Here is a 27139-nt window from a genome sequence, read left to right as displayed (position 1 = left end):
TGTCCGCTACCTGGACTAAAAGGCTGCCGCTGTTCTTAAGGACAAGGGGGAGTGCTTCCATGTGACCTAAGAGGAGCTTTCTGAAGAGGAGGAGCGGGTTCCCCTTTTTATTGCGAAGAACCGGGCGCACAATGGTGATCTGAGGAAGGCTGCCATCTCCACTGACTTCAAAGGACAGAGCTCTTGATCTGGCAACCACACTGAAAGACAAGAGAAAGCATTATTCTTATGTGCAGATTAAGAAACATGCCCCCTTCAGCAGCCAATTGGGAATTACCTGGGCATTGCATCTACTGAAGTCTCAAAAATGCACTGGTAGTTTTGCATGGCCTGTGGCGAGAAGGTCAGGGTTGCAAAGGCATGTGAATGACTGGCGATGGACATGCGCACAGGATAGAGCTCAAAGGTGTCGCTGATTCGGACAGTGGACTGAGGAAACATCCATAGAGCAAGAAGAACTTCAGGAATCACCCCAGAGAAAGCTCTGAGTACCCCACCCACCACCCACCAATCCACCCGTTACAAGCCATGGAGTTTGGCTGCAGTATATTTCTAAGAGCCATGGAGGCGCATTGGTTAGAATGCAGTACTGCAGTTAATTCTGCTTACTGCAGAATTGGCAGTAAGTTTGGCAGTTTGATCCTCATCGGCTCAAGGTTGGCTCAGCCTTCCATCCTTCCAAGATGGATAAAATAAGGACTCAGATTATTGGGGGCAAGAGGCTGACTTTGTAAACCGCTTAGAGAAGGCTGGAAAGCACTGTGCAGCAGTATAGAAGTCTAAGTGCTATTGCTATTTCACGACTCAACCTGCCTGTAATGGGAATGGACAACCTCATCTTTCTGTCTATTATAAGAAAAGTCAGGAACAGCCATGTGGGATCGGCCTCTCTAAATCAATGGCTTCCAGAGCAACTGCCCATTTGCAAGACAGGAGGGTGCAAGCACTCACCAAATTGCTACGCGATTAATGTTCTTCCCAGCCTCCCATGAAAAGGAATGGGACAATATTACAAAACATGTGATGCAAACACTCGTTGTCCTTCTCTTACCTTGGCAGAAATGGGCTTTGTGGTCATGACAACATCACAGGGGATCCGGCCAGGGTTGCAGATCTTGAAGCGGGCTGTTGCCTGGTGCCCAACCAGGACATTGTTAAAGAGAAACTTGTTCTCGTCTGTCACAAACACTCCTTCGCAACCTATGGACTTCAACACCTGGCTGAGGTTGCCACTGTTACAGATCCGATGCTCCTCATAAATGATCCCTGGATTGTCAGTCACAAATCCTTGGGAAACCAACATGACAGCAACTCTCAGGGACTCCTCATCACATGCACAAGACCATAGGAACTGCAGGAGGCAATTTCAGCAAGGATCCTGGCAATTAATCAGCACGCCCCAACCCCTTCTTCTACTTTCAGCCGCCTGCCTTCAATCTGAGAACGGCAAGGTTGAATTTTGCACTACCTTCAGGGGTGCTAGAGAGAGATTCTCCCCAGACCTGAAGGGTTTCTGCTGAGATGAGACAATTGAGACAAAAGTTGCATTGTCCTCCTCCTCCTCCCCTCTTCCTCCTCCCTGAGAATAGAATAGAACAGAACAGAATCTGGAAGGGACCTTGGAGGTCTTCTAGTCCAGCCCAAGTAGGAGAACCTATGCCATTTCAGATAAGTGACTGTCTAGTTTCATTGATCTCATTGTTAGGAAGTTTCTCCCTAATTCCAGGTTGCTTCTCTCTTTGGTAAGTCTGGACTAGAAGACCTCCAAAGTCCTATTTCTATTTCTATGATGATTCCCTACCACCCTGGGCCCCTCCACACCTTACTTTCCAGGCGGCCTTGGCTAGCCAGCAAGGACATTTATTTCATTGAACAGGAGAGTGAGTTCCCAGCCCAGAGAGCCCCATCCATTTCCTTGGGGGATAATAGCTCCAAACTCATTCCAAGTTAAAAAGCCAGACCAGGCCTCCATTGGTCTCAAAGTGCTGGCTAGCATCCAGATGACATCCATCTTAGAGTGAATCTAAATGATTTGATCTGCAGTGAAGTGAGAGGAACTTCATTGCAAGGTGTCTGGCCTTCAATAGCAGCAGCAGTCCAAAACCCGGGCTTCAGAAGGTCCAACGACAAGGCACTGGGGAATGGGCATAAGAAACTGTGTTCTCTGAGCACAGTCCACCCACGGCTCCTGCTGCATCTCCATCTGCTCCACTAATATTCATGCCTGCCCTCTTCCTCAAGAGGCCAAACCTCCCCGCAGACCTGAAGTAGCCTTCCTCCATGCCAAGCTGCTAATGCCTTCATCACAAAACTTTTCAGAAATCTTTGTATGTTGCTAATCTCCCAGAAATGCATTCTAACCTTTCTTTTGCTGCTTTCTAAACCAGGCCTTCATCTAAGGGACAATTACATGTTTAATAAGCTTGCTTCTCAGGAAAAACGATGTTCCTGGTTCTGGTGTGTAAACCATGGTCTGTGTCCTCAGGCAGTGTAAGCCAGGAGAAAGGAAGAAGGTCTGCCTACCTGGGATGCAGGACTCTGCAACAAGAGTGTAGAGGGTGCCTCCAGGACTGTCTTCAGGGTCTCGGTCTGTGATCTCAATGATCAGGTATTCTTCACACTTCCCAGCAGGCTCAGCAAAGCAATCCACTGTGATGACCTGATGGCCTCCTGCGGCAATGTTTCCATATCCCGGAGACACAGTGAACATACCAGAAGAGAAGCGAGCCTGTGGAAAAGACAGGGATTGCTTTCTCTTAAACAACTGCTGGCTGATACCAGCTGTTCTCCAGCAAGAGAGGAAGATGCAAACAAACAAACAAGCCTGCAAAGGAGCCCTGGAGGTTCAGCAGTGGCAACTGTTTCCCAAAGGCCAGTGAGAACAGGGGAAAGTTACACAGGGCAAAGTCTTTCCTTGATTCACAGAGAAGAGCTCCAAGTGTGGGGTCAATGCTGGGGAATCACCTTCTTGTAGTCCTCTCCACTGGAGCTGCACCTTCTGGATCATATGTCCCTGGCCCCATTTCCCTTGGACACGTTCCAGGGGCTTGAGGTTCTGGAGCAGCATGGAGAAAACTGGATGAGAGAATCCTGCCCCAAGCCTGTTTTCCTCAAATAAAGTATGAACTTTGCCTAATCAAGGCTGTCCATCGGGGGAGGGGGAATTCATGAGTTGGCATCGCAGAAGGACGGACATGGAATAGTGGAGCTCTGCGGAGACCCACAAACCCAGCTGATACCTGCTTGCCAGGAGACCCTACAGGATCTCCCCTGGAGGGATGGTGAAGAAAGGAGGGACGCTTTGTAGATGGCGAGGAAACAGCAATTTCCTTGCTTGAGCCAAAGAAACCCTCTTGATTGGCAGCAGAGATGACAGCTACTTTGTCAAGACTGAAGCTGTGACAATCGGGACAAGAAAATGAGGGGCTGAAGCGGTTTGTGGACAGAGGATTGGAACTGGTGAGGCAATTTTCAACTTCTATATTAGAGATTTAAACCCAAATAAAAGAGTTCTTTTTTTAAAAAAAGGGTTTCCAAAACACTAAGAAAGCGGTGATTTAACACATGGAGAAAGATTATAGACCCAAAAGTGAAACAAACTTTTAACGGAAGACTATGAAGCTTTAAAATATAGGAAGCCCGGACTGGAATTTGTAGTAGTGTGAAAAGTGATTTAATTTGCGGATAACACTGTCTATCATCCTCCTCCTTTTTGACAATCAGCTGTTCTAGCTTTGCTTTGATTAAGGCTGGAACTTAGAGCAGGGGTGCCACCTACTGGTGAAAGAAGATATTATACTAGTACATGGTGGGAAAAGACCTTGGCAAGTGAGGATTGATTGATAGCAGAAGAAAAACAAGGAGGAGGAGAAAGGAAATAGTAAAAAGCAAACAACACCTGGAAGGCCTCTTTATTTTGGTTCCATATCTATGGCGTTTTGGCTGCTTGGAAGTATTTAATGAAGATTTTTAAAACAAGATGAACTATAATTAACAAGAAACATCCTTGAAACTGAATACTTGATTCTGTGGATTAAAGAGATTTTGGGAAATTTTGTAGGCTGATCTAGATTATTAACACTATTTGATACAACACTCTGTGAGGTGAAAGAAGAAAGAAGAAGGATTAAACAGGACTTAAACATTTGGATAATTTTGAGGATGCAAATTTGAAAACTTTAAGGACTATAAATTTTGGGGATTTTGAGGAACAGTTCTGGGGCTGAGTAAATTTTACTAATACTGGCGTTTTGGGTGTTTCAGGCCAATTGGGACATTGGAATCTTGAAGGAATATTGAGTAACTTTCAGCCTATTAAATTATTACAAATGTTTCAACAGGAGGAAACAAATACAGTTCATAAAGAAATATTATTGTTTCAATATATTCACGAAGATATGGCAAGGAATCATAAGGAGATGATGGAACTAATGCAGGATACAGATGTGAGACTAGGAAATCCCCAAGCAAATGACAATAAAAGATGAACAAAAAATTCAGAAAATAGAGGCAAAACCAGAAGGAGCTGAGGAAAGAATAGAGGAGATAAATTAAAAAATGATAAAAGCAGATAAAGATATGGAAGAGAGTAATAATTCTTAAAACAGAACAGATGGATTATCTTTAAAATCTCAAAATATAGAAGAGAATAAAAAGAAAGAGCTCCCAAAGGTGATGAAAAAATTGCAGATGGGTTCTCTAGAGATCCAACAGCAAGAGATAGGTTTTGAGGCAGATGAAATACTTAGATTAAATAAGCATGATGTAAGGAGATACAAGATCCCGAGGGAGAAACATGAAGAATTTATCAAAAAGTCAAAAAGAGTTGAAATTCTAAAAAGGGCAAGAGATGGTGGATAGATATAGAATACTTCTTAATATGGTGGCTATTTTATTCAGTTAGAAAAAAGAGGTAGAAAGTAGAAATTGGGAAAATAGTATGTATATTGTTGATACAGAATAGAATAGATCATAACTACAATGTATACACAAATGTTAGAAGTTGAAATATTATGATTATGTATATCTAAATAATATTATCATTAGTATTGTGTCTAAGGTATATCGACCCAGACAATACACTGTTCTCTAAGCACTTATGGATGTTAAAGAAAAAAGTATAAATAAAAATATATATTTTTTAAAAAGGCTGGCCATCGGGGTGGGAGAAGTGCAAAGTAGAAGAAGCCATCCTTCGCCTACCTGCCCTATCAGGTTCATGTCTTTCTGCAAAGAATCCGCATGTTTGCTTTGCCTGCCCGTGCTCATAAAAGCATTCTGCCGGCTGAGGTCTGTGTCACGGGAACGGGAACTTTTGATGTTAGAGTTGCTGAAAGAGGAAGCATTACAAAATAGTTGGAATCTTATCTGCAGTCTCAGAGCACAGCAGGGAAGTTGCATGAAGATGCAGAGTCCACTTTCTGAGAATGTGTTTTGCAAGCCTTCAGGATCATACCCACACTCACCTTCCCAGGGCCACAATAGACCTCCCCAAAGGAATCAAAACACACACACACACACACACACACCACACCACAGACACTGTCCAAGTTGGGAGACCCCCAGGGGGTCTTTGTGGAGAACCTGAGCTCTGCTTCCACTTCCACATTTGACACTCCTAGGTTGTGGTAACTGTGAGAGTTCTCACAAGAACATTTGATGCATGTATGCCTTTCCTTCCTTTGAAGTGCCAGTTCCTTTCTCAAGGAAAGAGCTGACCGGTCGTGAGGGCTGCAGTTCCCAAAGTTTCTCATGGTAGAACAGTAAATGGGAAACGTGAAATCAAGGAGTGGGCAAGATATTGACGACAGGCTAGCCATCACTCCCATCTGAGGGCACCTCTGAGACCGACTGTCCTGACTGAAGTAGGACCATTGTCCCCCACAGGGGAGGCAGAGCCGCACCGCTCTCATCATGAAAATTTAAAAAAAAGGGGAAAGGGAAAAGGCGCTGAGGAGCCTTCTGCACACGTGGTCAGGAATGGGAGCGCTCCGTGGTCCCCTTCATGTTGACTCAGGAGTCAGGAAGGAGGGGAATGGGACCACGTGTGCAGGAGGCTCCTCTAGCCTCAGCCTCCCTCCTGCGCATGTCCCATTCCCCGCCTTCAACATGAAGGGGACCGTGGAGCGTGAGGAAGGCGGGGAATGGGACGTGCGTAGGAGGGAGGCTGGAGGGATCGCGGAGGAGGGATTGCGCAGCGTGAGCTGCGGTTCCGCGGAGCGCGCTACGCGGTCCTCTTCATGTTGACTCAGGAGTCAGGAAGGAGGGGAATTCCCCTCCTTCCTGACTCCTGAGTCAACATGAAGGGGATCGCGGAGCGTGAGCCGCTGTCCTGCAGAGCGCGCTCCGCGGTCCCCTTCATGTTGACTTAGGAAGGCGGGGAATGCGACATGCGCAGGAGGGAGGTTGACGTGGTCCCATTCCCCTCCTTCCTGAGTCAAGATGAAGGGGACCGTGGCTCACGCTGATGACGTCACCAGCCTCACCAGCCGTAAAGCTCACCATACGTCACTGGTCCCCCAAGAAGATGGACCAAAACAAAAAATCCTAAATCAGTCTTCCTGATGTCTTCCCCATGGGCTTTGCTTGTGGGAAGCCAGCAGAGAACCTCAGAAATTGTGATTGTGTGACTGTGGCTTGTTGCAATGGCTCTGAGTCCTTCCAGTTCAGTGTCATCATAAATTTGAATGCTGAACAAGTGGGTGTAAATACGTGATTGTACCACCTGTATTAGCTATACCTGTACAACCAAGAAGCTTCAAGGTAGACCCCAGGAGGAGTTTCCTGATGGTACCAAGTATCATGCAGTGGAACAGGCTGTCATGCAAGTGTCTCATTATGTCAGAGATAGATCCCAGTTGAATGAATTGACCACTAAGATCTCTTCCAAGGGTGTGATTAAAATTAAAATTTATAATTGGGTACCAACCTTTAGAACACTCTCTGGGCCAGAGCAGGTTCTGCTTCACTGGGATCACTTGGGCAGACAGAATCTCTGAGTGCTGACACATTTAGGAAACATCTAAAGAATCTGAACCTTTTTGCCAGGCAAAAACATTTTCCTTCTTCCAGGTATTTCTATAGATCATATTGGTTTCATTTTCAAACGCCTGCTTTACATGTGTATGTCTATCTCTTTCTTGTGCTCTTTACATATTGTCATTTTTGTTATAAGAACGTTTAGTACTTTAAATAACTTTGTAACCTGCTCTGAGAACTTTAATACAATATATAAATCTCAAGAAACAAATGCACACATACATAGAAAGATGTGGTTGGGCCGAGAAGTGAAATTCTGCTGCTCTTGTCAATGCTAAATATTTAGAAAATGCCTCCGTTCCATGGGCACCTGATTCCATGGGCACAGAACAAATCAGGCTGACAGATCCCCAAAGACGAAGCTCACCCTTTCCTTGCTGTAATCACAATGTCACGGACTTGCTTGCAGATGGTGAACTTAAAGTCCAGGACCCCTTTGTTCTCGATGGTGAAGCTGCTAGTCTTCCGGGTGCCGTTCATCAATGGCCCAAAGTTAATGATGGAGGGAGGGACAATGTTGTACTTGCTGAACAAGGACAGTACTGACAATCGGATGGGGATGGTGGCGATGGTCTCCCCCCCCTCACAGAGGGAAGGCTCAATCACCTAGAACGAGGGGGAGAAGAGGCTCAGGCCAATGGCTGGCTCCCACCTTGTTGGCTAGCTGAGCTGCCTTCTTACCAGCCAGTTACACCCAGGGGTCTTACATGGCACTGCAGAACAGGCTTGTCCTCAATTTTCACTTCCTTTTTCGAATGAAAGACAATCTGGACCTGTGTAGGGCGGTCATTGGGACTCAGATTCCCCTTCTGGGGCTGGATGGTGAACAGTTGACCCAGGTCAGACATCTCATATTCTGTCGATTCAATAACCAAGCTGGGGAAGAAGAACACAATCCTAAAAATCCACAATCTCTTACATCCGTTTCTTTAATAGCTGATGGGACATTTGTGGTGTGGGGTCTCACCCTCTCAATTGCCCATCCACCCACCCACCCACCCAATCACAATTTCTTAGTCTTTTAAGGAGCTTTGAGAAAGCCAGTGTGTGCCTCTCCAACCAACAAGCAGCCCCCTATGGCAAGGGGACCATCCCGGATGAAAAGCATGAATGTAGAGATTTCAAAATTTTAAAAATGCCTCAAATAATAACATTTAAATAAAATGTGAACAATGCAGACTTTATCGAACAAAAAGGGTGGCAGGATTTGGATTGGTGGAATTGGAGGACAAAAGTGTGAGTGAGGTGAACTCAAATGATTAATCTTTGAGTCTTTCACTGAGCTATAAATCTTGAATTAGTGATCCTGAAGCAGGGAGCAAAGGGAGAACAAAGCGACTCCTCTGAAGAGCAGGGGTTACCTGAAAGCAATCTCGTATTTGCCTTTGTTCTTCATTGATAACATCTGCTTAGCTTCATCCATAACTCTGACAATCCCAAATTCCAAACCACCATTTGTTCCTGTAAAGAGAAAAGAAGGCATGAAGTCAAGAAAAATGCTCAAAACGCTCTTCGGAAATGACTCTGCCTGACTCCGGAGAGCAGAAAGGCCAGTCACAGACCATCCCAGAAATGCTGATGCTCAGCTCTGACCTGGCCTTTGCCCAACAACACACTCTTTGAGATCAGGTAGATAACAGCAACATGACACCCAACTTCGAATGTCAAAGTAACTACAAAAGAAAAGCCCAACATAACAAAAAGATGGCAAGTGCATTGAAGGGAAAGATTTCCCTACCTCTTGGGTGAAGCCCTTCATGGAGTGGGGGGTATCCAGATCTGGTGGGGGAACCACCTCATTCCAGAGGGCAGGTGCTAGTACAGTCTTGAGCAGAGACATTGTTTAACTGAAGGAACCAAGAGCGCACCAATCCCACTGGATGAAGTTGGCCAGTGATGTTATGGGAGAGAGGCGATCCCTCATGTAGCTGGGCCATGTGGGGGGGGGGGGGAGCAACATATTTATATGTGGTTTTTTGTTGTTTTCTCTTTCGTAATGTACATTTTTTCAATGTTTTGTTTAGTTTTGCATTGCTTTTGTAAGATTTCTTTTTTTCTCTTTGTATTTTAACTTTCTGAATAAAATAAAAATGTGTGGAAAAGTGCTTCCTTTGACAGCAAGGATCCAACCTCCATCACTGTCTTCTGATCCAAAAGAGGAAGGTCAGGTGGAAAGCAAGCGCAGCAGAAATGGCTGTGGACCAAGGGAGGTAATTGGGGGGGGGGGGGAGAGGACATGACTGACTCTCTTCAAATGGTTCCCAGTGAGCACTCAGCTGAAAATCCTCAGAGTTTCAAAAGAGTCTTAATTTTAATTTAATTTAAATAAATAAATGATAACTTACCCTTGGGGAAACTGATGTCCAGGGCCACATCATAGGCCTCAGCAACAATCTGGATATTCTCAATCTGAACAATCCCCAAAATATTTTCTGCATCAGAAACCTAAAACGACCACCAGGATTGTTATTCCCATGGACACCGTGATTGGTGGGGTCAGCCCTTGGCGCTGCCTGCTGAAGACCGGAGCCTGTCGACTCTTTCATAAATACACTCCTACCTATCATATGAGCCGCCAAGGGTATTGTGTGATTGAAGGGAGGTATGTATTTGATGAATCAATAGCAAATAAATAATTGGGGAAGAACACTGTGGCAGAAAAGACACCATTCCTGAGACTTGTTAGATGATCCTTTCAGCCCGTCAAGATACACTAGACTAAGAAACCAAAGTCCTGTGGGCCAATATTTCTTTTATTATATTACAGCAACAAAATCTTGCAAGCCTAGAGTCATCCCCCACCCTTTTATCTTTTTGTCTGTGCTGATTTGGACTTTTGGCTGACCATTTTGTCTTGTTTGTGGCTCTTCTCCTGCCCCTCAAGATTGCCCCTTCTCTCCATCAGCTTCCCTGTCCTCCCCACCCCCATGTTCCTACATCCTCTCCTCTCCCAGAAACTCCCCAAGAGCCCACAAAAAACCCTGTCATGCGGCTGTATTATCTTGAGGAGCAAATTCCTCCTCTCGTTCTTGCTGCTTCTGCAGTGCTGCCTGTCCTTCCTCTTCCCTTGCCAGAAGTCGCTCCTGCCTCCTCTGCCTCCAGTCCTGTGTCTCGGATGCAGATGGAGCTGGACCTCTTCCCTGCCCTACTTAGCTCTGGGAGCCCTGCAACCCAGAGAAGGCAGACCCTGGCTCATTATGGGTTGCCTCAGCCTCTTGCAATGGCAGTGCTTGTCAAGGAGGGGATTTGTTGGGAAATTGGTCATGAATGAAAACTGAGCAAAATCCTTGCATCTCTTGCTAATGATCTCATCATAATCAAATCCAGCAAGCTTTCCGAGCTGTAAGGCTTGCTTTGCCCTAGAGAACTCACCTCCAGCCGGATAGCCTTCTTGAGGTTGAGGGCCTTTGTGGCCTTGAAGTTGACCAGCAGGCAGTGTTCAGTGAAGGGCTCAATGATGCCGATATCCTCGGACAAACAGAAGTCGTCGCCAATGTTCTCCAGGCCGCTAATCCGCCAGGCGACTGGCAGGGGAGTCACGTTCTTTAGGTAAAGTGATTTTGTTTCCTTCCTGCAAAAAGAAGAGAAGCCAGGCAGATGCTAATAGATTTTGAAACCCCAACTTCAGGTGTAAATTCAGTCTACCTGCAGTATTATTACTGCCTATAATATATATATTATCTTTATTTATCTATGCATCTTACTTATTAACTTTATTGAATTTGTATGGCCACCTGTCTCATCTAAGCGACTCTGGGTGGCTCATACAGATTTTTAAACAAACAATCCAATAAAAGATTAAAAACCAATTTATTATATAGAAACATAAAACATATTAAGAGTTTTATGTAATCAATTTACAAATCAGAACATAACAATCAGCAGCAGAATCCTTTCTAACTCAGCTCAATAGAGCTACTGTAAAAGCCCCCAGCCATTTCCAGACACCCCTTCCCCCAAACAGCAACAGAGCCATGTGTGCAGAACCTTGTTAAAGGCTGGGAGGGTCACGACCCATTTAAGGTCTGGGAAGATGAAGGTGCTCACAAGGCAGGGGCAACAACAGAGAAGACTCTCCTCCTGGGTCCCACTAGATGACCTTGCTTTGTAAACAGGAACTGCTGATCTTGATGCAAGGGGTGGAGGTGACAGGAGAGGGGCAGTCCCTTAAATAACTTGCATTAGAATGACCACTGGCTTACCCGAAGGGTCGTTTTCTATATGCTGCGAGGAGAGTCCAAGCATGGGTTAAATTCTGTCTGACTGCTCTGTCACTGCGTTAAATGTTTGCTAGTAGAACTGAACTGAATAATTACTGATGGATGACTTCCGGTTCCGGCGGCTACGGCGACGGGCAAGGACTTTGCCCGCTCCCGCTCTTCGGTGGGCTTCCCCCGTCCTCGGGGGGGCACAGGACTGCCGAAGGAGCGGCTCGCGGAAGGCTCTGGCACCGGCGGCGGCTGGTGGGGGCTTTTCCGCTTTGCTCCAGGCACCGGGGAGCAGTTTTGGAGGACGCGCCTGCGTCTCGCCCCATGCTGATCGGAGAACACAAAACTGAAGGAAGCAGCGGCGGTGCGGTGAGATGCTTCCTCTCTTCATCCCCTTACTTTTGAGTTGATGGACTTTTCAGTAATTTTAAAAGTTAATCTTTCGGATTTATTCTTGGAGGAGCGGCTAGAGGGGAGGGGGATTTCCCCCCCCCCTTTGGACAAGCGGCTTGTAAAAATTCTGCTCTCGCCCCCAGGGGAAGGAGGAGGGGGGAGAGCCAACTAATGATGCCTCACCCCAGTAAAAGTGTTTTTCATGGGACTTAGTTCCAGAACTTATTGATGATCTGAGAACTTTTTGAACTTTTAAAATTTTTCCTATGCCTCTGAGCCCAAAGCTGGCAGGGCAAGATGGCACACTTCCGTTGTCTTCATGAACTGTGAAACCTGACTCCACCTTTAAAATTCAGGCTTCCAGTCTTTGTCTCCGTGTCACCCAGAGGAATCGCTTGTGGATTGTTATTTCCTGAACTCTTTGGAGAAAAAACTTTCATCTATTGCTAGAGTGACTAAAGAAACTCCCACCTGTTTGGATCCTCTGCCTTCTGGACTCATCTGCCTGCTCTACTTCTCCAGCTGCCCAGTCTCTACACTGGCTGATCTCTTTGTTTTATAAACCATGTCTCCAAAAAGACCACCCCCGGGAAAACCTGGCTTTGCTACTTCTGCACCGACATCTGCAACATCCAGTCCTGCCACACAGTCAAAGATTACAGAACTGATGCAACCTAAGAGTACAGAGATGGATTTGCAACAAATGCTCCAGCAACTCATACAGGGCCAGGAAGAAATTAAGAAACAATTAAAAGAAATGAAGGAAGCAATTAAAGAGAATCAAGTCCAAATTTATAAGAACTCACAGAGACTGGACCTTGTGGAGGGTGGGGTGGCGGAGGCGAGAGGGGGGGTAGAGGCTTTACAGAAGGGAAACAAAGAACTTGATATCCAACAAATGAAAACAGAGTTTGAGAGAATGTCCTTTTATCTTAGATTTCAAAATGTAATAGAAGCAGATGGGGAAAATATAAGGGACATTATGACTAATATTCTAGCTGAATACATACACAAAGATAAACAGCAGATGGAATGGGAGATAGATCTGGTTTATAGAGTGAATTCAGCATATGCCAGAACACACAATGTACCCAGGGAGGTTCATATTAAATTCCTTAGGAAAAGCACAAGAGATGAAATTCTGGGTGTACAAAGGGGCAAACATTGACATATCATGACAGGGAGATAACCATCCTGAAGCAGATCCCCCAAAAAATTAGGGAGAAAAGGAAAAATTATTCGCAATTGGCGAATAAACTATACCAGAAGGGTGTGTGGTTTAGATGGTTGATGCCTGAAGGTATGCTGATATTCTGGGAGGAGACAAGAATTAGAATCACCCATAGAGGCACAGGCCTTTATGGAAAAAAATAAAGCGAACCTAGAAAAAACAGAAGACACCACAATGGTCACACAGGACACGGGAGGGGCCGGAGCTTTGCCAGCGGGGGGTGAAGGGGCAACACCAAGAAAGCTCAGATCACAAAAATGAATAAGAAAACCACAATGTTATAAACAGACCGAAAGTAATAATGAAATTATATCTAGATTATATATCATAACTATATAAACTGATTGAAAACTATTTTTCTAGAATTAATATGCTGATTTTTTATGATTATGTATTAATGTTTTATATTTAGATGTATCCTATGAGTTTGGAGGGAGGGGGCGTCTGCCACACTTGCAACTGCCAAAATTTGTAACCATTCCACTTACCCTTTTCCTTATAAATGTTTTAAAAAACCAATAAAACTTTTTGAAAAAATAATAATAATTACTGATGAATTACTGCGCAGGTCATAAGCCTTATCTGACAATGATTTATTGCGCATGCTTAACATGTTTATTACATCACACATTCCAGACACTTCTCTTCCCTTTTGATCTTTGTCCATCTGCCAGGAAGCTGGTAGACAAAACTGTTCTTGCCAAAATGTAACAATTAGATAGATTTGTTTTATTTTCTATTTCTAATTTTTGTATTAAAAGTTTTGTTTCTCATTAGAATATGTTTCCAGGATTTTATTTTATTTTTTCGCACCTTGAAGATATGCCTGTTTGGAAAAGCCGCGATCTAAGACCTCATCTAGTTCAGGGTGAAATATTTTCCCCTGACAATTAATGGTAGCAGGAGGATGGTTATAATTTACGGCTGTTTCCTTCCAAGCTATCTTTAAGAGATAAGCGACCAGGCTAACTAGCCATGCCAAGGAAGAAAAAGAAAAAACACAGACGTGAAACGCGCTCGGAAGGATCCATTTCTTCTGACACAGAGATGCAAGATTTTTCAAGCTTACTTCCAAAGCACCAGATTTCTTCAGCAGCCGGGCCAGCTGTGGGGACAACTTTTCAAAAAGAGGAAGGAGCTACAGGAGGTGAAATCTACGAACCGAGGTCAGTAGTTCCCCCTTCTAATTATGAACGTTCCCAAATATCTCCAAGAGATTATAACATGCTGGGGGCAAAGCCAAAACGTTCCACGTTACCAGAGCAACTTCACTCCCAAACTTTTGGAGATTTTGAAACGATTGATGTCTGGCCAAAGCCCTCGGGGCAACTGCAACTCTTTTTGTCAGCCTCTTTCTTATGCACCCGGTGAGCAGCCTCCAACGCCTTGCGGGTCATGAGCCAAATTTGGCGAAGCTGGTCACTCCACTTGGAGAGGGACAAATTTTGCGGTTTTTCTCAAGACAACTCAGGAATTGGTACAAAGTCCTGCCCAAACACAACTCTAAAAGGGGTCAAGCCAGTACTGCTGTGCACAGAGTATGTCACCTCAGCATGTGGTAACAGTTCAGCCCAGTTATCTTACTAATAATTGATGAAATACCGGAGGTACTGTTCCAAAACAGAATGAGTCTGTTCACAAGCCCCGTTAGTCTGAGGATGGTGGGCGGAGCCAATTATCTTCAGAAACTCCTTTCAGAAGAGGGAGGTGAACTGGACCCCCCTATCTGAAATTATGTGTTCAGGTACTCCATGTAACTGGTATACATGTGAAAAAACAACTTAGCTAACGACGTATTTGCTGGGATTTTGGAACAGGGTACAAAATGAACTTGTTTGGAAAATAGGCTGGTAATTACCCAAATCACGGTATTTCCTAGACTCTCTGGCAATTTGACAATGAAGTCCATCGATATCTCCTTCCATGGGGCCTCAGGATGGGCCACACCTTGGAGAAGACCCTGGGGTTTTCCCGGTGGGCACTTTGCAGCAGCATAAACGGGACAACTGGCTATGTAGGACTCAATGTCTTTTTTCAATGAAGGCCATCAAAATTGTCTCTTAACCAGATATAAAGTCTTTACAAATCCAAAATGGCCTGCCATTCTCGAATCGTGGGCCCGTTGGAGAACAATAGTTTTCAGGTCAGCAGGAACATATAATTTAGCCCCTACCCAAGCCAGTCCATCCTTCACAGTGCATTCGTTTGAATGTTCCTTGAACCAGGCATCGGACTCAAGGCCCTCCTTGAGTTTGCACATGAGGTCCGTCGTGACCTCTAATTTTGAAATGCCTTGGCTTCTAGTAATCACCGGGGCAGCTAGACTTTTTGCTGGGATGACTGGGTAAACTACACTCAGCTTGGAGCTGTTGTATTGGGGAAGCCTAGACAAAGCATCAGCCATGAAGTTCTTCCCCCCCGGAATGTACTTGAGGGTAAAGTTGAAACAGTTGAAATGTTGCGCCCAACGCACCTGTTTAGGAGATAGCTTACGTGGGGTCTTCGATGCTTCCAAATATTTCAAAAGGGTGTTTCACCCCTTCTAGGAAATGTCACCAGGTCATCAAAGCCCATCTGACTGCAAAAGCTTCCTTCTCCCATATAGCCCATCGTCTCTCTGTCTCTGTCAGTTTGCAAGAGGTGTAAGCGCATGGTTGCAATTTTCCATCAGCGTTCGTTTGAAGTAATACTGCCCCCAACGCCACATCACTGGCATCAGCTTGAACGATAAATGGTGCCTCCATATCTGGGTGTTTCAAAATGGGTTCAGCTGCAAAGATTCGTTTTAATTTCTTGAAAGTGGCTTGACACTCCATACTCCAATTCAAAGGCTTACCCAGTCTGGGCTTGGCCTCCCCTTTTGACTTTAGGAGATTTGTAATGGGCAGAGCAATGCTGGTGAATGAGGGAATAAATTGACAATAAAAATTTGCAAATCCCAAAAAACTTTGTAATTGTTTGCGGGTGCGAGGAGGTGCCCATTCAGTTATAGCCTGGACTTTCGCTGGGTCCATCTCGATGCCATTGTGGGAGCCCAAGTAATAAATTTCCTCTTGATGAAATTCACATTTAGACAATTTGGCATAAAGTTCTGCGGCCCAGAGTTTCTTGAGTACTGATCGTACTAAAGTCACGTGTTCATCACGTGTTTCCGTGTAGATAAGGATGTCTTCAAGGTAGACCATCATACCCTTGTACAGGTGTTCATGTAAAACTTCATTTATTAATTGCATGAAAACAGATGGCGCCCCCTGTAGGCCAAACGGGAGTACTCTGTATTGAAAACACCCGTGTGGGCAGTTGAAAGCAGTTTTCCATTCATCTCCCTCTTTGATTCTGACTCTGTAGTAGGCCTCTCTTAGGTCCAATTTCGTGAAGATCTTCCCTTTACCCAATTGGACCAACATATCCTTCATCAGAGGGAGGAGGTATACATTTTCCATGCACACACTATTAAGATTCTTGTAGTTAACATAGAGACGAAAGGAGCCATCTTTCTTTTCTCTAAACAACACATCAAGCAGAGACAAGTACCACGAAGACAGTGAGAAAGAGAAAGCTACCCCTCCCAACCCCCCCAAAGGAACTCCGAAAGGAGGAAAAAGTTGGTCTACAATCAAGCGTGGCCTAGCAGGTTCAGTAAACCCCCTTTTCAAATTTTTGTCAATAAACTTCCGTAATTCCTCCATTTCGCCTGGAGTCATTGAATAAATCTGGGGTTTTGGAAGTTTTACTCCTGGGAGGATCTGAATGCTGCAATCCGTCGCGCGTTGGGGGGTAATTTATTAGAGGATTTTTCACTGAAAACGTCATTTAGGTCCCAATATTTCTTTGGGATTTTCTCCTCCCCCTCAATTTTTTCCTGCACCGCGGCCACTAGGTTAGGTTCAGCGTTGGTAATATGGGGGGTTAGTGGATCGGATGCGCAACCACCCTTTCTTTCAGTTGATGTGTGGGTTCCATTTACGTAACCAGGGTAAGCCCAGTATGAGAGGCTGGTCCATCCCTTAATGTTTCCTGGTGATCTCCCATCCACATGTCTATAGGTTCAGTCACAAAATGGGCAGGAGTCCCCCCAGCTATAGACCCCTCTAGCTGGCAAAAAGCAATGGGGACTTTCAAGGTTCTCAGTTTCAAGCTCATTTTTTCCACCACATCCGGGCTAACAATGCAACGTGTGCATCCCGAGTCTAAAAGGGCCAGCATTTTTGCTTGGGCGCCAGTAGAGGGCACTTTAAGTTCTACTGGGATGGTCATGGGGCCCGATCGGGAACTTGCCAGACGGTCGTCATTGGATTCGGTTTCATTTCCCCCCGATGAGAAGGACGGTTCTTCTCCTCTTGGGATGGGAGGGGTTCCAGCCCTTTCATGGCGGTGTCCCTTCTCTTCCCAGGTTGTTTGTCTGGCTCTCTCCCCCGGCAGAGGGCTTTGGGCCAATCTTAGAGCGGCAATTTGCTGCCCGGTGCCCCTCCTTTCCACAACAGAAGCAGGTGGTAGACCGGGGCTTGATTGTAGACCAACTTTTTCCTCCTTTCGAAGTTCCTTTGGGGGGGGTTGGGAGGGGTAGCTTTCTCTTTCTCACTGTCTTCGTGGTACTTGTCTGGCTAGATCGATCTCCACGTCTGCTTCCAATTCATACCAGCATTGCAAGTTACGGGGGGGGGGGGCTGTTTACACAGTTTTGGTATATATCTTTGTTTAAGCCATCCATAAATGTCCATTAAAGCTTCTTCTGACCAATCCCGCATATAAACGGACAATTCGCGAAACTCTTGTATGTAATCAGCCACTGAGTTCTTCCCCTGGGTAAGGGTTTAGACAACTGTCGTGAGTGCAGCCTTGCCCACGGTACTATCGAGAGGCAAGAGATCATCTTGCCTAGGAGCTTCGACAGCAGGACTATGGGCATGGTCCATGAGGCTCCCCCCTGAAGACTCAGTTGACTGAGGCTGGAGATTTGCTCCTGCGATACAAAGACTTGGCAACTTACAGTGTCTATGATGGCACCGAGATGCAGCAACCTGGTGGTGGTGGTGGGGTGGCTTTTGCCCATGTTGATTGAGAACCCGTGGACTTGAAGAGCTCTCATGGTTATCCGGAGGGCTCTGACAGCTTGCTGGCGGGACGATGATTGTATGATGATGTCAACCAGGTATGCTTGAAGTCTCACTGGACACGACCTCAGGGACGCTACCACAGCTGCCAGGATCTTTGTAAATGTTCTGGGGGCCGATGACAGGCCGAACGAACGGGCCCTGTATTGATAGTGCGTTCCTGCATAGTAGAATCTCAGGAACTTGCGATGGGCTTTGCGGACAGGAATGTGAAGATATGCTTCTCTGAGATCTATTGATGTTAGTAGATCCCCTGGCCTGATGCAGTTCAAGATGGACTGGAGAGACTGCATTTTGAAGCGTTTGTACGCTAGGTGGTAGTTCAATTTTTAAAGATCTAATATCCCCCTCCACCCTCCTGAGTTCTTTGGAACTAGGAACAGGATTGAGTAAAAACCTGACCTTTCTTGACCTGCTGGTACTGGTTCTATTGCCCTTATCTCCCGAAGGTGCTGGATCTCTTGCTCCATGAGGGACCTCTTGGCTGGGGAGGAGGGAGTGGGGCAGCGGATGAAGTGGCGAGGGGGAGGGGAAATGAAGTCTAGGGTCAGACCCTGACGGATTGTTTGAAGAACCCATTGGCTGACATTGTTTGCTCCCATCAGGCCTGAAATAGTTGCAGGCGCCTTCCGAAGGGAGCCATCAGCTGGCTGTCACTTATAGCGACGGAAAGGCTTAGAGCGTGATCTGCCACGCAAAGGCCGCTTAGAGAAGGGTTGTTATCTGGCCCTGTCCCGAAAGGCTGACGGTCCTGTGACCGGTCCTGTCCCTGATTGTACGGACGGTGGTACTGACCAGTGCTAGTGTACGATTCTGAGGAATGAAAGGATTGCTTCCTGAAATAACCAGAACCTTTGCGCTCTGTCTTCTTAGTGCAGTGGTTCTCAACCTTCCTAATGCCGCGACCCTTTAATACACTTCCTCATGTTGTGGTGACCCCCAACCATAAAAAAAAATTCGTTGCTACTCTATAACTGTAATTTTGCTACTGTTATGAATCGCAATGTAGATATTGATATTGGAAGACTGCTATCATATCACCTTTAAGTCCTTCTTTTCATTCAACCAGACGTACCCAGTTCCTGCAACTGTTCTTCATATGTTTGAGCTTCCAGTCAGTTCTCTTGGTTGCTCTTCTTTGCACTTTTTCTAGACTAGTCTCCACATCTTTTTTATAGAGGCAGCCAACATCTTGTCTGCTCCTAAATTTTGGATCTGAAAAGAACCACATCCTGGAGGCTGGACAACCTCGGCTGCTATACAATCATACACACAGATACACAGAGGCACACAGTGGCTTTATTCCCACAGCCTCCTTAACTAAGTTGCCTGCAGCTGCATTCACAAACTTGCTTACCCTGCCTGGATGGATCTTCAACCTGGTTTGGGGTTGTTTGCAGGAGTGCTCTTATTTATTTATTTTATTTCTTAGATTTTTAGACCGCCCCTCTCCCAAAAAGGGACTCGGGGCGGTGTACAGTCAATACAATAAAACCAGTCATAATAGTTAAATACATTTAAGCTACATTTAAAATACATTTGGAGGGGGAGATAGGCTGTACTAAGAAATAAATACCTAAAAACATCACAATTAAAACCCCAAACCCTAAAATAAAATAAATCCCTGGGAGGTAAAACTAAGAAAGTGCCAGGCCAGCTGATTGAAATAGGTGAGTCTTTAACTTTTGCCGGAAGGAACGGAGGTCGGTGGTAGTTCGAATGTCTGGGGGGAGGTCATTCCAGAGGGTTGGGCCCATCACAGAGAAGGATCTACTCCTAGGTGTCGCCCGCTGGCATTGCCTAGCAGACGGCACCAGGAGGAGCCCCTCCCTGTGTGAGCGGATAGGTCGCAGGGACGTATGTGGTAGGATGCGATCCTGCAGATAACTAGGTCCTCTGCCATGGAGCGCTTTAAAGATGGTGATCAATACCTTGAAACGCACCCGAAAGGCCACAGGTAGCCAGTGCAGCTCGCGCAGGAGAGGTGTTACGTGGGAGTAACGTGTACGTCCCATAATAACCCGCGCGGCTGCGTTCTGAACTAGCTGCAGTCTCTGGATGCGTCCCAAGGGAAGCCCCATGTAGAGGGCATTGCAGTAGTCCAGGCGAGACGTCACCAGCGCATGAGTGACCATGCGCAGGGCACTCCGGTCCAGTAGGGGGCGCAATTGGCGCACCAGGCGAACCTGGTGGAACGCCCCCCTTGCCACGGCTGCCACATGGTCCTCCATTGACAGCCGGGCATCAAGGAGGACGCCCAAATTGCACGCCCGCTCCACAGGGGACAGTTGTTCGCCCCCTATGGCCAGCGATGGAGTCAGCTGGCTGAACCGAGGTGCCGGTAACCACAGCCACTCGGTCTTGGAGGGGTTGAGTTTGAGTCTGTTGTCCCCCATCCAGACCCCGACGGCTTCCAAACACCGGGACATCACTTCGACAGCCTCGTTGGGGTGGTTTGGGGTTGAAATATACAGCTGAGTATCATCAGCGTAAAGATGGTACTCAACCCCAAAACCACGGATGATCTCACCCAGCGGCTTCACATATGCGTTGAACAGAAGAGGCGAGAGGACCGACCCCTGTGGCACCCCACAAGTGAGTGGCCTCAGGGACGACCTCTGCCCCCCTGTCAACACACATTGCTTCCGGTCGGAGAGGTAGGAGCCGAACCACCGCAAAACGGTGCCTCCGACTCCCATCCCCTCCAACCGGCGCTCTTAACCTTGGTGGGGGTGGTAAGCTTAACCTTAATTTATTGGGCAAACGTCATGCATTGTTTATTTTTATTTTTTATTTTTTTAAAGTTTTTTATCTTCTCTTTCAAGTTCATTCAGAAATATACACTCCCAATTACCATTAATTATATCACTATCATTAATCATTTATCGTTATTTTCTTACAAATGTATAGAATATAGTTTGGGTCACTTTCCTGCCATTTTATTTTGCAACAACCTTGCTCCTTCTTCTTCTTTACCTCCCTTCTCTGTCTTCTTCTTTCCTCCTCTCCTTCCTCCCTTCTTCTTCCCTTCTCTTTCCTCCCCTCTTCCTCTTCTCCTCCTTCTTACCCCCTCTCCTACTCTTACTTCCCCTCATTTGCTTCCTCTGCTTTACCCTTTCTTCCTTTCCCTCCTCCTTCCTCCTTTCTTCTTCCCCTCTTTCCTCCCCTCCTCCTCTCGTCTCCTCCCTCTTACTCTCTCTCCTACTCTTGATTCTCCTCCTTTACTCCCTCTGCTTTACCCTTTCTTCCTTTCCCTCCTCGTCTTTCCTCCTTTCCGTTGTTGCCCTTGCTTATTTACTTTCTCAGATAGATTCTCAGGGTGGCATTTCAGGAAACCCAACTTTATATTTTCATACATATCATTTTCTCTGTTACATTTTGTTTCTAATAATAATTCCACTTGTATCATTTTTAAATTGTTTACTTGCATTGCATTTTTTTGCTCTTTTCCTTTGTGCATGGTTTATGGTACCATATATACTTGAGTATAAGCCGACTCGAGTGTAAGCCGAGACCCCTAATTTCCCCCCAAAAAACTGGAAAAAGTTATTGACTCGAGTATAAGCCGAGGCTGGGAAATGCAGCAGCTCACGGTAAATTTCAAAAATAAAAATACAGGTAGATAATAAAATTGCTAAAAGTGTGTGTGTGTGTGAGTGAGACAGACAGACAGAGGAACAGAGAGAGGGAGAGAGAGAGGGAATCAGAGAGAGACTGACAGAGACGAATCAGAGACGTACTTTTAACTACCTGGCAGCGGCGTTTTGCCTTGGGGGGCTCCTCAGAACATCCCAAGACTTCGGAGGGTAGTTTACAGCCCTCCCTCGGAACGCTTCGGAGGGAAGCTTCTGCAAAGGCGAGTGACAACAAGTCTCCCAGGCTTTAATTTGCCGAGCTGTGCGCACGTGCCTGTTTTCCACGGCGTGGAGCAGCGGCGAGATTCTGCGCGGCGAGCGATGATTCCAGGGGCCATCCGGGAAGATGAGGAACGCGAGGGGGGACCCTGCCCCCCCCACTGATGGCCCCCGGAATCATTATTAGCAAGCAGGTTTTCATTGAGTGAATGGGGTCAATTCGGGCTCCTGAGCTTGGCTCTTGATGACAGGTCTGACTGTGGATTTCGATAGAGTTAAAAGTACCTGGCAGCGGTGTGGAAAACATAGTGCACGCCCCACACAATTACAGCCCGGAGCAGGACATAAGCCCCTTCCTCCCTCGCAGGAACACTTTCCCTCCACTACGAAGTCTCCAAGGCTAATTGTACGGGGTGTGCACATGCACCTATGTTTTTTATGGCATGGAGCCGCAGCAGCCATCCCAGAGTCCATCCGCGGGGATTTTGAGGAACACGAGGTGGAGTCTAAACTTTAGAGTTGCGCTGGTCTCAGCGACCCCTGTGAAACGATCATTCGACCCCAAAAGTGGTTGCGACCCACAGGTTGAGAACAGCTGTCTTAGTGACAGATGGCATAACTTTCTTTTTGTCCTTGTTTCGACTAGGACAGGTTCTAGGGCTTCCCCGAAAAGTTTCCCTCCCTTAAAGGGGGCAGAAGCTAACTTCCACGTGGACCTCATGTCTGCATTCCAGTGACAAAGCCACAAGAGCCGCCTGGTGGTCACATTAGAAGCCAGAGCCCTGGAAGTGAACTTGGCGGAGTTGAGGGTGGCATCCGCAGTGTATTCTGCTGTCGCTAAAACCTTATTAAACTCCTGCCTCAATTTGGTGTCCCCTACCGGAAGCTTAGCAGAAATCTGTCTGACCCAGAGGAGAGAGGCCCTGAACATAAAGGACACTGAAGTGGATGTCTTGATGGCCCAGGCAGCCGCCTGATGGGTCTTGTGACAAGCCCTTTCAGATCTCTTATCCTCCGCTTTCAAGCGCTCTAATAGGTCAGGAGGTAAGACTGAGGAGGATGTAAGGGCTTGTACTGAAGGATCCACCAGAGGCAATTTTAATAAATCCTCCAGGGAGCCATCCACCGTATAGAGCTTTTTATCGCTGCTACCAAGCGTGGCTGGAGTGCCCAGTTGAACCCACTGGCACTGCACAATGTTCAAAAATAATTTAGGAACTGGCACAATCTCCTGGGGAACTACCAGTTCCTCAAAGAGTCCTTCGCTAGGGTCTGTCTATTGTCGCCTGATCGGTGGCAGTTACTCCCATACGGGTGGCTGTTTTGGCTTTATTCAAGATTGTCTTGATTGAAACATGTTTATACAAACCAATGAAGACGGGTTTATTCGTGACCCCTCTCTCGACTCCTGCTCTGGAAGGATTTCCTCATCTACAGCTGAATCCTCGCTGTCCAGCGAGGAATGGGGAGAGGTGGATCCCTGGGGAGCCTCTGAAGGAACGGCCTTAGAGGAAGAAGACCTGGCCCTGCAATGTTGCTTGAGACCCTCTGCAATACCCTGGGATGTAGCCTTGGTGATAACCTCCTGCATTTCCGAGGAGAGGGACAGCCCTTGGTCTTCTGCAGGCCGCCTACGCTTAGTGGCCCGGCGGGGCAGAGGATGTTGAGGAGCCAGTGATTGAACTGGAGGAGAATCCTCTGCTTCCAAGGAGCATTGGAACAAATCAGCATTCTTGCCCAAGGATGGTCCAGGGGAGTTGGCTGACTCAGAGTAGTCATCTGATGAAAATTCCTGTCCCACATCCTCACTATCCGACCGTGGTGGGTCCTGACTAGTAGGAGCTGGGGCCTCTGGTAATTCCTCTGCAGGAAGCCACCAGTTGTTGCTGGGCTTGTTCAGGGTGTTTCTCTGGTGCTCTTTGGCTCCAGGGGGAAACTGGATCTTGGGACTTTGATCTTTTCTTCCCCCCCACCGCCTGGCTCTGTCTGCTGAGGGCCTCTGAGGCTGCTTTGCTAGCCTGCCTGGTAAGGCTCCTGCTGCTAGAGGGCCCTGGCTGCATTGCCTCCTGATGGTTGTCTGTCATTGTGTTGTGGGCAGGTGTATTCTGGGCACCACTCACCACCTGGAACATAGTTGGAGTAGCTGCAGCTGCTGGAACAGAAGCGGAGAGATCGCTGGCCGAGATGAGTTTTAAGGACACCTCCACGAGGAAATCTCTGGCACGAGATCCAATCCTCCCAGTGCCTGCAAATTGGACAGCTGGAGGGAAGCCTAAGGCAAGGACCAACACCTTGCTGTTGTTTAGCAATTGCCACTTGGGGGGGGGGGGGACTGGCTGCCGGATTGCCGGACAGAGAAGTCACGCTGCCACCACTCTCCAAGGCTCGCTCCAAAGTGCAGGGAAAAAACGTGGCAAAATTGTAAACAAAATGGCCACCGGACGTTTTCCCTCACTCAAAATGGCCACCACGATTTATTTATTTATTTATTTTTCAAAATTTATAGACCGCCCTCTCTCCCCGAAGGGACTCGGGGCGGTGTACAGGCATCTCATTAAAAACAGGTACTAAAGATAAATACCTTTAAATATATTCCCTTAAAAACGAATTAAACCTAAATTCAACTGTACAGAATAATAAAAGTTAAAAACAACTAAAAAGCATACCCCTAAAAATTTAAAAATACAGACTTGAGGGACTAAAATTGGTATTAGGCCAGGCCGGCTAAATTGAACAGGTGGGTTTTTAGTTTCTTACGGAAGGAGCGGAGGTCGGTGGTAGTCCTGATATCCGGGGGGGAGGTCATTCCAGAGGGTTGGGCCCATCACAGAGAAGGCCCTACTCCTGGGCGTCGCCCGCTGGCATTGCCTAGTGGACGGCACCCGGAGGAGTCCCTCCCTGTGAGAGCGAATCGGCCGAAGGGATGTATGGGGCAGGATACGATCCCGCAAATAACTAGGTCCTGTGCCATGGAGCACTTTAAAGATGATAACCAACACCTTGAAACGCACGATGACTACTGCTGGCAAAAAGTGGCGCAAAATTCAAACTGTAGAAGCAATGGCGTGAACAGTTGGGTCCTCGCACTACTGACCGTTGCTCCCAACGCTTCATTTAGTAAAGGGCAATGGCACGACAGCTGGGTTTTTGCACCACTGACTGTGGCGCCAAAACACTGAAACGAGTGCGAGCGGCTGGGCCCCCTCACTGTTGACCGTTGCGCCAATACAAAAAGCGAACCTGGCAGCTCTCAAGCCGGATCGCGTCGCCCAGTGAGTCAGACAAGCCGTGCGTGCCCGGAGAAGCCCAGAACAAGCGCCGGCAACAAGCAGAAGCCAGGGAACCAAAAGCAACTTTAAACAGACCTTATTTTCTTGCAGGATGGAAAAAAATTACCGGATTGGAAAGTCCAAGTAAAGGTTAAATTTGTGTTGATATGCTGGAACCACTGAAAACGTGTCCATTGGGCTAGAACTGAATTGAAAAATCTGAGGGGCCAGAAGAGGAGGCGTGGCTAAAGAACTTTCAATTCAGTCCAGGGCAGTCAGACAAAATTTAACCCATTCTTGGACTCTCCTCCCAGCGTACAGGAAAAGAAAGTAAGCAAGTATACAGTAGGAATACACTGGCTGTTTGCCAAGTGCCCTCACAGTTGCTAGCACCAGTGCACTGCTTTTAATGTTTATTCCCATTATGTCTCTGCTTACTCTCTTCTAATCCCTTCCTCTTCTTCTCTCTGCAAGGAGAGAGAAAGGAAAAGCAACAGATCAAACATAGAGTGCATACTGACTATAATAGTGATCCCATGACTGAGGGATGCCACTAATGTAAGTGATTATTATTTTTTCAGGACCATTGTGACTTTGAATGGTCACTGAACAAGTAGCCAGTATCAAGGATGACCTGTACGGATAATATTGGGTACAAAAAAGAGCCAATAAAATTATACTGCAAGACTTTAAATAGTATTATAACCCTGGATATCAAACAATGGAGTTTAGAAATGTATGCAATTCATTCATTGCTGAAAAGGCTATTTTTGTGTAGGATAGTTGAAGGATCTGTTCATATTTACTCTATAGAAGAGATATTTGAGAGGAGGCATGCTAGATGTCTCAAGGACTGTCACACAGAACAAGGAGTGGACTTATTTTCTGCAACCCCACAAGTGCAAACCGGGGAAGGGTGGATAAAAACTCTAAAGAGGAAGGTTGTAGCTAGACATCAGGAAGAACTGCTTGACTTTAGGAGCTATCAGCCAGTGAATCCAGCTGCTAATGATGTATTGAAAGACCATCTGGTCATCTGTCAGAGATCCTCAAATGGGGGCTGCAGTGAGCTGGGGGTTAGACTAAATAATCTCCACATCAGTTCCAAGTGTGAGATTGGATTCTATGATCTGAAGTCCTGCCACAAAGAGTGCCATTGAATTTCTTTTGTTAAGAGGAAGCAGGAAGGACCAAAAAATCCATGCTCAACATACCATTAACATGTTTCAAGTCTCTGGCCACCTAGAATAGATTGTCCCACTCAAACAGAAGCCTTTATTGTTAGCCCCTAACAATATGGGATGGGATGGAATGGGATGGAATGGGATGGAATGGGATGGAATAGGATGGGATGGAATGGAATGGAATGGGATGAAATGGGATGGAATGGGATGGGATAGAATTCTTTATTGGCCAAGTGTGATTGGGCACACAAAAAATTTGTCTCCGGTTGCATAAGCTCACCATGTGCATATAAACAGCATGTAATATGACCTATTAATCAAGGTTTTATGAAATCAGAGTACAAAGCTACAAAACAGGATGGTTATTTGCTGTTGAAAACCAGATGGCCACATTCATTGATCCCCCAACCTATTCCCAATCTAATAACTTAGATTTAGACTTTAGCAGCATTATGATATCTAAGGCCAGAAGACTGGTAAAAAATCTCCTAAAATATCCCCCCTCCCCCCCTCCCCAAGTTCCATGACAATCCAGGTGAAGAGAAGAGGCACACAATGAGTGGCCATCAACAAACAGATGGCTGAAATAGGCTGATCTCCTAAAGCCCAACCTGTGCAGCAGCAACTTCTCAAAATGCAGCTGTCGGCGGTCCAGCTCCACTTCTGGGCGAACCCCCTGGCAGCAGATCCGGAAGGTGACCGGCTCCGGATTCTCCTTCACACAACAGACGATGCAGTCTTCAAAGACACCAACCGCTGTTGGATAAGCCCAGACTGTCAACACCTGGAACGACAGGAAAGGGCCCTAAGTGGCATCTCCTCCAGGGCAAAGGTCCTCAGGGAAAGCA

General features: G+C 46.4%; 1 protein-coding gene across 1 annotated transcript in view; it reads right to left on the bottom strand.

Annotated features, from left to right (window-relative positions):
• HYDIN (HYDIN axonemal central pair apparatus protein) overlaps nucleotides 1-27139 on the bottom strand; it is a 325008-nt gene that overhangs the window by 51893 nt on the left and 245976 nt on the right. Inside the window, exons 52-62 of the mRNA XM_081963626.1 lie at nucleotides 26903-27075; nucleotides 10411-10609; nucleotides 9384-9483; nucleotides 8400-8499; nucleotides 7746-7914; nucleotides 7406-7644; nucleotides 5203-5329; nucleotides 2524-2728; nucleotides 1052-1287; nucleotides 278-429; nucleotides 11-200 (exon numbers count right to left, since the gene is read on the bottom strand). Of these exons, the coding sequence (XP_081819752.1) occupies nucleotides 11-200; nucleotides 278-429; nucleotides 1052-1287; nucleotides 2524-2728; nucleotides 5203-5329; nucleotides 7406-7644; nucleotides 7746-7914; nucleotides 8400-8499; nucleotides 9384-9483; nucleotides 10411-10609; nucleotides 26903-27075 (1890 nt within the window). The remainder of the gene's footprint in view (nucleotides 1-10; nucleotides 201-277; nucleotides 430-1051; nucleotides 1288-2523; nucleotides 2729-5202; nucleotides 5330-7405; nucleotides 7645-7745; nucleotides 7915-8399; nucleotides 8500-9383; nucleotides 9484-10410; nucleotides 10610-26902; nucleotides 27076-27139) is intronic.

This window comes from Natrix helvetica, assembly GCF_964273705.1.
Source record: "Natrix helvetica genome assembly, chromosome: 10".
Lineage (NCBI taxonomy): Eukaryota > Metazoa > Chordata > Lepidosauria > Squamata > Natricidae > Natrix > Natrix helvetica.
The sequence above is the reverse complement of the archived record's forward strand: the minus strand, read 5'-3'. Positions and strand labels throughout refer to the sequence as shown.